Raw genomic sequence first — 12,367 nt, 5'->3', positions numbered from 1 at the left:
AGAAGATGTCTCTGCTATTGGGCGCGGCCGCCCCCGGCCTCAGCCGCGCCCCGCTCCCGCCCGGCTTCGCACTGCGAACGCCTTCGAGAGTGAGCCCAGGTGCCCCGGAGCACCCAGCGGCGCCCTCGTTTTCCTACACCTGCGCTTGCTCGTCTACCAATTGCTTCCAGGTTGTTCCCCAGGTGAGCTCAATTTGGTGCACTCAGAAGCAAAGCACCCAATAGCAGAGACATCTTCTGATAAAGCAGCACGGTGCCCCTTCGTAAAGTTAATTGTACTCCCACCTTGTTTCCTGCTTCTCCATTTTCTTCACTAGGGGATACTACGGAAAACTTCAGAGGAAAGCGTCAGCATGTTTCAGCTGGCAGTGACAATAAGATTAAAAAGTACAGAAAAGGTCGAGGTCTGTGGCTATACAGAAATTATTGCAGGAATTACACTAATGCGATCCAAAATAGAAAGACATAAAAAAAAAAAAAAAAAAAAAGAAAGAAGCATGAACAATAGTGCTCTACAGAGAAGGCAAACCCTACAGGAACAGATTTCACAACCTCCCGTGCTCCACAGATAACTTCCCCACGCAGCCTCGCCTCTTCTTTGTGAACTCTGTGCCACAGCACAGCCAGTGGCTGATTGGAAATCAAACAGGTAACAGCATTACCCTGCTGCCCATGTGCACCAGCATGAAAATGCTGCAACATCTTGAGCACCAATCAGGTTTATGACAGTCAACAGACCCCTGACACCTGACCCTCGCTCCTTCCCAATCCCATTTACAGATTCAGCTTCTCCACGTGTAGCACGTATTGTGTACACATCTTTCACCTCAACTTCAGCACTGACAGGCCCTCCAAGCCAGCCAATTAACATCTTCCCATCCCTCGCTGGCAGTAGCCACCAGCAGCTTATTGGGTGATGAAAAGTGGCTCTTTTCACTAGAGCATGAGTATTTAAAAGCTGAACTGACCTTCAAAGGAATGTCCTACCCCTATGCATAACCAACACATATATTCCCTGCATGCACATGCGCTTAGCCCAATATATTTTTTCTCCCCCAAGCCTCAGAGTACTTTTAATTACGAGTGAAGCACACAGAATAAAGCATAATTAAGCAATGTAGAGCCCTTGGTTATTAGAAGCAAAACTAAAGTTCTTATGCAGAACTGTAAAAGGAAGGTCCGGATCCTCCTCTGAGCTGTGTGCAGAGAGTTCTACAAACCAGCATGGAGCTCTACAGGAACCATTGGTGCCTTTTCCATTGAGAGCTGGGACATCAACTGGGAAGTCTCCGATTGAACTTCCAGGGAAATCAGCACCCAGTGTTGCTTATGAAAGCATTCAGTTTAAAAGCATGTGACAAATATTTTTAGCAGAACCAAACTAAACCATCTTGGGGTGGACCTGTCAAAAAGTAGTTCAGAGGCAGCCCAAAAGCCAGCTTCAAGAATGGGGAGTGGCACCGTAAGTCCCTCTCTTATCAGTGCTATTTTTGAGGTTTTGTCATTGGTGAAAACCGTGTGGCCTGTTGCTATGAGGAGATGCCAATGACATGTGCTAAAAAACCTGTAACTGCAAATTAATTTTGCACTCGGAGAGCAGAACACTCTGCATCATCTCACAGCTTTATTCTCTCAGCCTTTGGACCGCATGAGAACGGCTCTGTGGCCTGTGCCCCAGCTAATGGTTCCACCTCCCCCAGAGCATCTGGAGCAAAGCCTAACAACTAATCAGGATTTCCTACCCCCTCTCCAGTGGACATCCATGCAACTGAGCTACCTCCCCCTCCAGCATGAGCCCTCCTGTAGCTCCTGCTTGTCAATAACCCTTTTATCCACATGACCAAATTTACACTCTGCTCCGGGATTACCTATTTTTCCTCTCACTGCTGCAATTTGAATGACTCATTTGCAACATGAAGAGCTAAATTGACTTCCTTTGCCTTTTTCTGAATATGAGCAATTATGAGTCTGAGGCTCGTGAAGGAAAGCCCTGCTCACACAATTACACCTGTGGTGTAGCTGTCAATCCCTGTGCATACAGCAAGGCAGCAACAGCAGAAACTTTGTAGGAGCATCACGTTTGCTCCAAGGTGTGGCTGCAGACATACCACTGGGCCAGGAGGGAAAGGATGAGCACAAAAATAGATTTTTAGCAGGTTTTGCCACTATCCAGGATTATCATGCTAACAAAGATCTGAATTCCCAGGTCTGGGTTCTCATCTCTTAAGTGCTGTCAGGTTAAATGGAGCACCTCGCATCACTCCGTGGTGCCCCCCCTGCTTATCTGGGAGAGCTGACAAGGTTCAGCAGGTGGGGAGCTCTTTTTCCTGGGCGGAAACTTCTCACCATACTGCATGCCATGAATAGCAGGGCGGATGGTGGGAATGAAGGAGGAAATGCAGCGAAAGGAGGGATTTCAGCCTTCTGGAGCAAAGCCAAGGGAAGGTTTATTCCATTACTCACATGCCTGTTAAATCCCATTTTGAACACTCCAGTGTGCACAGACTGTGCGCACTGCAGTAAGTTTTATTCAGAGCGGGAGGGACTGAAAATTCTTCTTCTAATAGAAAAGAGATGGATATATGAAAAAGGGGATTGGGAAGAAAAGGGTGAGGCAACCTTACTTGTTCAGTGTGCCAGGCTAGCCAGTGAGAAGTCAGTCTACTTTAAATGTTCCATATTCCCTAAGTTCATGCAAAATTCATCCCCAGGTCAACCCCCAACATTCAACTTTCAGGAAAAACAAAAAAACATATAAAAGTATATTTATACACATAGACATGTGTATGCCTGTATTTGCATCTCCTTCAATTGTGACGTAAGGTGGCCGGCTTCCCTTTCCAGATCCAGTGTTGACAGACTGGACCCACCCACAAAAACATTCCCTTTTGGTCAACATTTGAAGGTCTAGTGGAGCACTGCTCATCCATTGAGGAACTGAGGGATGTTGAGGCTCAGCGAGGAGGGCCCCACCTCAGCGGAGCAGATCAAACACAGGTTTTTACCAAAGGAGCTTAAAAAAGAGGGCTAACCAGAACTTAAGCATTTCTTTAGACAGGCAAACTGAGACAACCCAACAGTCATGAACTTACTCTACAGCAGTTATCTTCCCTCAGCTCTACCATAGCAAAGGTACGGGCCAGAATTTGTAATTTCCTCCTTACTAGAGACACACAAAATAGTAATTTTATAGCAGTGTAATAGAATTCATGCAAATACAGCGTAAGATTAATTCAACAATGAAAACTTAAAGAAATCATTCCTAGGGACCATTTGAAGCCCACAAAGAGGCAACAGCAAGAAAACGAGAAATCAAATAAATCACTTCAACTTTTGAGGCACAAACTGGAGGGACACCCAAGCATTAGTATTCATTAGAAAGGAAATATGTTTTTGTTTCAAATTGCTATCTCCTTTGGATCACCTTGCTTTGCTTAATCTCAGTGTGATTTGCAGAGAGGAGGAAACCACCACTGGCTTTGCAGACCAGGAATCTGAAGCATGGAATAAATAGGGCAAGACAAATTCACCAGTATGCCACAAGCATGAGGCCCATGTTTCTAAAATAATCTTAAAGCAAACAAATCAAGAAAGGGAGCATCAGGAATGAATCTTCCATGAAATACCTTCAAGGGGGGTGAAGTCTATGCTGTTGTAAAATAGGTACAAACAATAGCTAACAGCACAAGGAGAACACTTTCTACCCAAACATGCCATGAGAGGCATCACAATCTGCATTTGGATATCCTTCCTCCTGACCTGCAACAGGAATCAGCCTGAGAAAGGAGTATCAAAATCCAGCCTTGAATTCAAACAGTAAGATGCTTTTCCAAGAACAGCATGTCCCAGAGGTTGATAGGTAGGGAGGCTGACAGCTCATCACACAGCATTTCCCCATTGTGTGTGGGTTTCTTTTTTAATCACAGACTCCCTGCCTGCAGCATCACCTGCTGTGTGATGCTTTAAGGGTCACACGGAGATCCGAGGAGATTCTTAACTGACGGCTAATCACTGGTCTGTGTTTTGTTTGCTTGGAAGAACTGAGCTGAGGGTAACTTTCCCAATCAGTCACAGTCTAACGATTTTCCTCTAAAAATGCTATACATGCTTGATGCTGCAAACAAGTGCCCTGGATCAATAGTTCTGGCAAGTGAAATTGCCTGTTTGGAAAGAAAGAGGCATGCAGGTTAGATTCTTGGAGAAGAGCTTCCTTGTTTTTCTTCCTTCACTGCCAATTTCTTCTGCTACTTTAACCTCTTTAAAATCAAGGCATTTCTGAAAATCCGCATCAGCCACAAATTTAGTGTGGGCCATGGTGTTCCAATTTTCGTGGTAGGCTGCCTTCCCCAAACTCTAAAGCAGCCTTCTTTCAGAGGCCTTGCAAAGGAGGCACCAAAGCCATGTCTTGCTCCCATTTTCAGTTAAGCTGGAACTATTACTTTCATGGCTAGTATTTCCTGTGGAAGATAAATTCTTGGTTGCTATTGTGGGGATGATTGGTACACATAGATGAGGTCTCCTTCCTAGTAGAAAACCAGCATAAAACAAATCACTGTAGCATTTGTGATGCCAGCTCTGCACAGGTAAATTTTCTCATCTGCACTCGGCCATCCATCGTCAAGGTCCCTGGATGACCAGCAAAGCCACAGAGTCCCCAGACTGAAAGCAATCAGGCATTTCTTTTCCATGTCTACTCAAAGTAGCAAGGTCAGATCTGTCCCCTGGCTGGATGCTGGTTTGGGCTGTAGGGTGCAATGCTGGGTGCTCACACAGGCAGAACAGCTTCTTAATTGCTGGAGAAAGCTCCTGAATTATCTCGGGGGTGAGGCAGGCTAAGGAAACGAGCCAAGGCCAGCAGAGGACCAGTCCCCAAAAGCCAAAGCAGAAAGTGCTCTTTTAAGAGTTCACTCCAGTTTAAACAAGCCCAGTGCAAAGCCAGAGCAGGGAAAGGCCTTACCTTGCAGAGAGCTGTTTGGCCCACACAGATCAGCCCCACACGCCCTGATGTCACTGGATTGAAGCAATGCCCCCTGGAGCATCAGCCTTCCTGGATCCCACTTGTACGGAGAATTTACTGCTAATGGGGCTGTAGCACAGAGTTGCACTGAGTATCAGTATCACTATGAAATGCCCTCGGCCCGCACCTGATTTCCACCCATTACTGAGATATAATTCTCTGCTAATCTCAAAAAGGGAAGGGGCAGCCAGCTTTAGTAAAACCCCACATCATTGTTTTTTACCTTCCTTTTCTATCACCAAATTACCAGGGTTCTGCCATGTTGAAGATGGACACATTGCACACACTGGCACACTCAGGAAAGCCAAGGGCCCAGATTTTTTCCGATCATCAGGAAATCAAACAAGTCATACTTGCTTTTTTCTACAGAAAATATTTATTTGCAAGAAATGAAAAGCATAACATACTTCACTACATACATATTTAGGCTACAAAAGCAGGTAGTCTGTTCTCTCACAGAATCAGGCAGATGATTTAAAAAGGAAAAACAGCAATTTCTTTCCACCCAATGGACATGTTTGCAGTATGAAAATCAGGTGGGACCGCATCCAGATGACAGCACTTGTACAAAAATAGACAGGCCACTGAACACAGACACAGAGTCAAATAGACATGGCAAGAGAATAGAGATATCTGCAGTCAGAAGAGGCCCCAGTGAAGTTTACCAAGGAGTTGCTTTTGCACTAGTATCACTGTGGGGTTGCTTTTGCACTAGTATCACTGTCCCTGTCATCTTAGATAGTTTCAAATGTTTGCACAAACCTATACTGCATTCACATGAACAGAGGGAGAGGGAAAGACCAGCTTAAGTGCCCTAGGGGTGTCACAGCAGAGTGACTTAGTCACAAGGTGCTGTTCTGTATGGTCCAAGGCAATGGAATTGGCCCTGGATATGTATTTCTCTTCAGGGGAGTAACACCAGGTGATTTACCCTTGGAAGGCCTAGTGAATCTCAGGGAAACTGGGATGTACTTGCACCACCCTCTGAGAGGAAACTGCTTCCCCTGGCTGGCATTTCACTGCGCCCAAGGGGTAGTCAGGGCAGCAGTGCTCCCAGGGAAGACCCCAGAAGACCAGCTCAACAAATTGTGTTCCTTGAGCTATCAGTTCCCAGGGGCCACCTTTTAAGGCTAACTTACACCACTAGAGGAAAAAAAAAAATTCAAAGCCATAATGCTACAGACCAAAAATGATACCAGAATATAAAATAATTATTTTTTGTACCAAGCTAGAACTGTTCTATAGAAAGGCCAGACAGTCTATGCACACAAAATGACACAGTGCAACAACATTCAGTCGACAGTTAATCACAGGACAGTCTTCAGACAGCAATTCACACAACAGTTTTACGAGTGCTCCGTGATGTGGAATGTGAACAGGTTTCAGAGAGAAATGCCTGGACTTTCTGCTGCACCAAGCCCAAAGTGCCCTGTGTGTTCAGGTAGATGCCTTTATTTAGCAACACGTATTACATTAAGAAAACTCTGTGTTTTCGATACCTTTTGATTATTCACCATGCACACGTGCACAGATTCACACACACACTCGTTCTTGCTAACTGTACAAATGAACAAAGCAAGATGCCATTATATCAGCACCACTGGATTAAAATCTGTCATGGTAAAGTCAGATGTGAGCAGAGTCCTGCTAAAAAAAATTTATTACCTGCCTCTGCTTCCCCCTCTCTCTCTTCCACTCCCTTTACTATGGACTGCTAAGGTTTAAAAAGACTTTTCCTGCTGTTTGGAGGGGAAAGTGGAATATAACACAAAGGTCAGGTATGCATGAACAGGACTACATAGTATTAAAAAGCAAGGGGGAATAGGAGTAAAGCTAAACCTAGCAGGTAACTAATGAAAGAGGCTATCACTGCTGATTTATGGAATCAAGAACTAGAAGGTTTCCCTGTGATATGAGGAGTCCCTTGACCTGCCTTTCTTTCCCCCTTTCTGTAAGACAGGTCTACAAATCCAGCTTTCCCATGTTCTGTTCTCACCTCTTTAGTTGCAGCTCTTGGAGGAAGAATCTGGAGATCAGCTGTAGGGCAGACAAGAGACTACTGCTAACAAAGAATATCCAAACTCCATTCAGCATCAGATCCAAACAGCATCACGAATGAGCTTCCCGCATGATGCACTTTCTCCTACACAGGAATTTGATTCATATATATATATACACACCTTGGTAAAGCAGAAAAAGGCCTGACATAAAAATGAAAAAACCAAATTGCAACTTCCCTCTCAATCCTGGAGTTTCCAATGGATGCTGATCACCTAAGCAATGCAGTACTAATCCGGATCAACCTTCAACAAATTCTCTGAATGCCCAATGTCACTTTATTGGCCATGAGAAAGCTACAAGATGGATTGAATCCTTACATCTTCTTTGAAAAGACCTTACTTAACACATACATCAGTTGATTCCCCTTTGCAACCCCCAAAGCTGTTCAACTTTATCACTAGATAGTGCAAAGCAGCAACACATCATAGCACTGCACTATTATTTAGGCTGGGACAACTTTTGTAGCCACAAAGTACTGACCTATCATTTCACCTTCAGAATACAAAATGTTCCCTTTTTAATTAGTGACTCGAAAAAGAAATATTTTAGTCACCAAGAGTATAAAAATACTCCATATTCCTCTGTTCTTAGCTGCGTGGGTTTTGAACAATGGCCTCTTGGCATTAGCTAGAATCTAGAGCCCAAATACTCAGTGGAAATCCCTCCCAACGTAGCAATTAGCATCATTCACTTACTTGACCTACATTCTAAAAGCGTCTAGACAGAATTCACTACTGATAGTCTGGGGGGATGGGAGTGGAGAAGTGGGTTGGTTTCTTTAGCAGGGAAAAAAGTTTTTAGATTAATTTTTGGTCTATGTTAGAAAAATCAAGAACACATTGAGATATACTGTTACACAGAGAGACGTGGAGGAAGAGGTCCCCTGTCAGTACAAATCAGACCTGCAGCCTCCGAGAGCAGTGTGTGAGAACTATGCTGGTTATATCAGCTGGGATCTGGCCTAAGAACCTCAGCCTAATCCATTAGTCTGTGCTGCTGAAAAATATTGAATGGTACAAACGAAATGAAAGAAGTGCAGCAAAGAACTATAAACAGCCTGGGGGGAAAAGCCCCAACATTATCTACACACTGGTAACAAGGCTAGAAACATCACATGCCCTGTGCTTCAGACTTTTTAAATATACATATATATAAAATAATGCCCTACATTCCTTAATAGCTTATCTCCCTAGAAGCAAAGACCCAACAGATCTAGATGCTTTAAACCTATAGGCCAAAAGGTAAGTTTACTAGTGTGTATAAAATTGTGCTGATGAGCAACATAACCTTACAGCTGAGGAATCTTAAGTTTATCACTGAAGTCCTCTACTGGAAATGGAAGTTATGTAGCACATAAAGCCTTTGCTTATCCTGTCCATACACACCCGATTCTACAGCACCAAGCCACTGATCACCAGAAAAAGCACACCGGCAGAAGGCTAAGGCTTCAAGTAATAGAGCTGAACTAACTAAAAGCACTTACTGGCATCCTCCCTGAATATGCCTTACTACTCCTGCCCTATGCCCTTAACTCAGAGCACAGAAGCTGCCTCTCCACATGGTCTGCAGTGCACCAACACTCCCACTGAGGTCATCCCTGGATGCTGAGGCTGGCACCTGTGCTGCCTCCTTCATCCCCTGCTAGGTACAAAACACGGGCACAAACTCCCTCTGGAGATTGTGGGGCCCTTGCCACACAACAGCCTGTGAGTAGGTGATGACAGGGGATTCCTTGGCCCCTAGCAGAGAAACCTGTTCCATTAAGGCCCCTGAAGAAAAATGATCACAAACATATCAAAGTGAAGCAAAGCTTTTCCTTATTATAAAGTAACATGTAATACAATAAATCCCCAAGCAATGTGTGTGCTAGGTCAAGAGATTCCCTAAAGGAGTACCTAAAAATAACTTACAGGATTACACAAATTCAGGTTATAGCAATAGATTATCAAACACTTACAAGAAATCAGTATGGCCATACTGGCTTGGATGAACTAGTACAGAGGCCTGACCCAGACCATGGGTAGTTTAAAATGCTCAGGATGAAAACATGATTATCTTCCAACCAGATTTGAACCAACATGCCCAAATTAAACACAAAAAAGGGCAAAGTTTTAATGGTGGCGAGTGCAGTAGGTTTCAGAGAGGAGGAGCCATTTTGGTTGTGCAAAATCATCTATGTTTTAAGAACTGAGAAATAATTCCACTTTGGTTTTCACGCAGTGAAGTTAGCCAGCTGTATCTGAAGTGGGAGGTGATCCATTTAGCTGTCAATGGGCAGGAGCTCAGGCTGCACAGTGCAAACTGCAAGACTGGTAAGTGGTGGTGTGCTTCACACCCTGGGCCCCCTTTTGCAAAACATTTAACCACTGGGTTGCCCTCAGAGCAAAGCAAGGGGGTTCTGGAAAAAAAAAGACCGTTTAAAGAATTTTCTAAACTATGACCTTGCCCACTTATGCTGATCAGTCGGGGTCAACCCCAGCTTTCTCCTGTTACTTTGCTGACCTCAAGTGGCTGAGCAATGCAGCCATCCCTTGTGGCACTCACCAGTGATCACTGTGAAGCCTTACACCACTTAAAAAAAAACCAAACACAAAAGTTGTTAATGGATACTGGAATGATTCAGAGAACCCAGCAGGATCACTGTGAAGAGAAACAGACTTTATGGCGGAGACTGACCCACGCCAAGAAGGGAACTCTTGCAAAATAGACTACAACAGCATTTCTCCTCTCATGGTCACCTCAGGTAAAATATTAAGGCACTTGCATAGACAAATAGGGCATTACCTAGAAAAGCACATCTGTACACCAGAACTCAGTACTAGCTCATGGAGTCAGGCACTTGTTTCACTGTCGCAGATGTGAAACACCTACTTAAAATGGCACAGAGGGGACTGATCCACAGTCCCCTCCAGTTCACCAAATTCCTTCCATTCATTTCGCTGAATTTTGAGTCAGGCCTGAGGGTGGCAAATAGGATGCCAAAGGAAGAAAGTCTAAGGAGAATGGAGAACAAGAAAGGAGCTGGTGTGACAGCTGCTGTAATAAAATACAAATACAATATTTTACAAAATAGAATAGTTGCAGGAAATATCTACTGTACATAGTAAAAAATTATTTGTAAGGCTAGGTTAGTTTTTCCCTTATTTATCAATAGGAAAAAAGTAAAAGAAAAAAAGAGCTTCAAATCACTTTTTTTTAAATTGACTTTTTCTGGTAAACTGTAAAGTAGCTATGCTAGCCTGCTGAATTAGGATTTTCACATTAAATCCATCCTCAATGGAGCACGAGTGCCCTTCTGTAGGAACCAGATAAAACCCTGCTCACATTCTGGACTGAGTTCAACCATGCCCCTGCAAGGACAAATTGCAAGAAGCACAGCTCAGGCAAAGGCATGACCAGGGTACTGAGAGAGAGGACGCTTGAAGACAGTAACGATGTGGGACAAGGAGAAAACAAAGCATGGAGAAGAGTACTGGACCGGGATCAGACCTGACTGCTGCTCTTGGCTTTCCCACTGAGCCTGGGCCAGTCCGTTCACCTCCCCATGTGCTCATCTCATTCGTCTTTCAACAGGTCTCCTGCCTACAAAATCAGCTCCTCAGACTAGAGGCTGCCTTGCCATACAGTTAATACAGTATCCACCACCTCTAGGCATGAACCGTGCCTATCTGTACCCAAAGCAGTTGGTCTCAGATCACATCTCTGGAAAAGGAGGTAAGAGGAAAATAAGACACATGGCTTTATATAAGGACAATTCAAGCTTAAGGGGAGGAAATGGGTGTTCAGTGATCTTTGTGTGTCCGATTTCAGAGTCTGCCCAGCTCACTTGCAGTGTTAGGAAAGCTCAGTTGTCTTCATTGCAACTGCCTGAACAGAATTTTTCAAAGCTAATAAATACTATTTACAACAGTAACAGGAAGATGGCAAGGAAGGGAAAACAAAACACAAGACAATCTGAGACTGGGTCTAAACAAGAAATTTCATCAGCCACCTAGAAGCCAATAAATTAAATCCATATGGTCCTCTCAGGAGGCACTTCTGGTTTAAGCCTTACATTGATTAAGTTTGGGGAAGGAACTGATTTAAGCTAAACAGATTAGCCTTAAGCAGACTAAAGGGCATCCGTCTAAAATATTGTATAAATGTAACAAAACCTGCTTTCTAAACAGATTTAGTTGAACTAGTGTAATTCTCCCACACAAAGTGTGATAAGACAGTGACTGATCTTCGCTTAATTTCTCAAGGGTGGAAGCAGGGAAGCCTACCAGGACTGCTTTCAATGCACAGAGAAACCTACCCCGCTAAGTGATGAAGAGGCTGGAGGGGAGAAGAGAAAGAGCCAGGGGAGGACAATTCAGCAGCATCATGGACTAGCCCTCTCCTGCCTGTGCTCTGAACGCAGCAGTGTCAGGGTCTTTTCCTGTCCCTTCAGAAGCAGGCTGCACACGTGCCTCTATCCCCCCAAAAGGCTCAAGTGCTGTAGACCAGTAGGCAGAGCTGTGGTGAGACCCTAAGCACCATCATGCTGCACCTCCTCTCTCTCCCAATTACCTTCTTCCAAGAAACCTATCACCCACATGCTCCCATTGGTTTTGCACAATTCACCCTTCTCCAGAATGTCTTTGTGCTCAGATCAAGCTGTGTGCATGTACAGACACACACACCCACCAGTCACTGGCACACTGCTGGCATCATCTGTTACCATAATTCAATCCTGCCCTTGCAGTATTAGACAGGAAAGGGATAAAAGCAGAGACAGGGACTGTGTGCGACGTGAGGAAGGGAGTTACAAAGACAAGAGATCCCATCTGTAGTCACAGCCTCACCAGTCAATGCAGAAGTTGAACTCCCTCTCTTTTGTACTTTGGTTCACTGAGGATGACAAGTCAGGGGAACTTTGGTTGAAAATATGTGGGAAAGAGGGAAGTCAAGAAAAAAGGCCTTTTTTTATTTTTAAGAGGTGGCATTGACTCTTCTATCTATTTCAATTATCTTCAGTGTTTCATTTCCTTCTAGTTCGGAGTTGACTCTAGGGAACAAAACAACAAAAGGTTAATGCTAATAGTAATTTTTAAAAGTACATATCCTGCTTGAATTGGCTAATGCTAAAGAGCCATTCAGTATTTACCAGGTATTTGTCAGTCAGTTGAGTCTGGTAACATACTGAATTAGTCATCTCTCTGATTCTAGGCAAGCAAAGGTGCAGCAGAAAGAAGCACACGTATTTAAACCAGTGAATCGCTCTCTTTTCAGAGGCCTGCAAAACTTACATTTATGCTAAAAAAAATAA

At 44.1% G+C, this 12,367-nt stretch overlaps 1 protein-coding gene across 2 annotated transcripts in view; it reads right to left on the bottom strand.

Moving 5' to 3' along the window:
- Window positions 1–6,510: 6,510 nt before the first annotated feature.
- Window positions 6,511–12,367, bottom strand: part of CREB3L2 (cAMP responsive element binding protein 3 like 2) — a 73,630-nt gene continuing 67,773 nt past the window's right edge. For both annotated transcript variants that reach the window (XM_042050487.1, XM_042050488.1), the window contains exon 12: window positions 6,511–12,106. In XM_042050487.1, coding sequence (XP_041906421.1) covers window positions 12,031–12,106 — 76 coding nt within the window. In that variant the 3' untranslated portion in view covers window positions 6,511–12,030. The remainder of the gene's footprint in view (window positions 12,107–12,367) is intronic.

Source organism: Corvus kubaryi, unplaced genomic scaffold (genome assembly GCF_017639235.1).
Source record: "Corvus kubaryi isolate FWS band 111438036 unplaced genomic scaffold, C.kubaryi_AGA036_p1.0 74, whole genome shotgun sequence".
NCBI classification, from domain to species: domain Eukaryota; kingdom Metazoa; phylum Chordata; class Aves; order Passeriformes; family Corvidae; genus Corvus; species Corvus kubaryi.
Note: the sequence above shows the minus strand (reverse complement) of the source record. Positions and strands in the feature narration are given on the sequence as shown.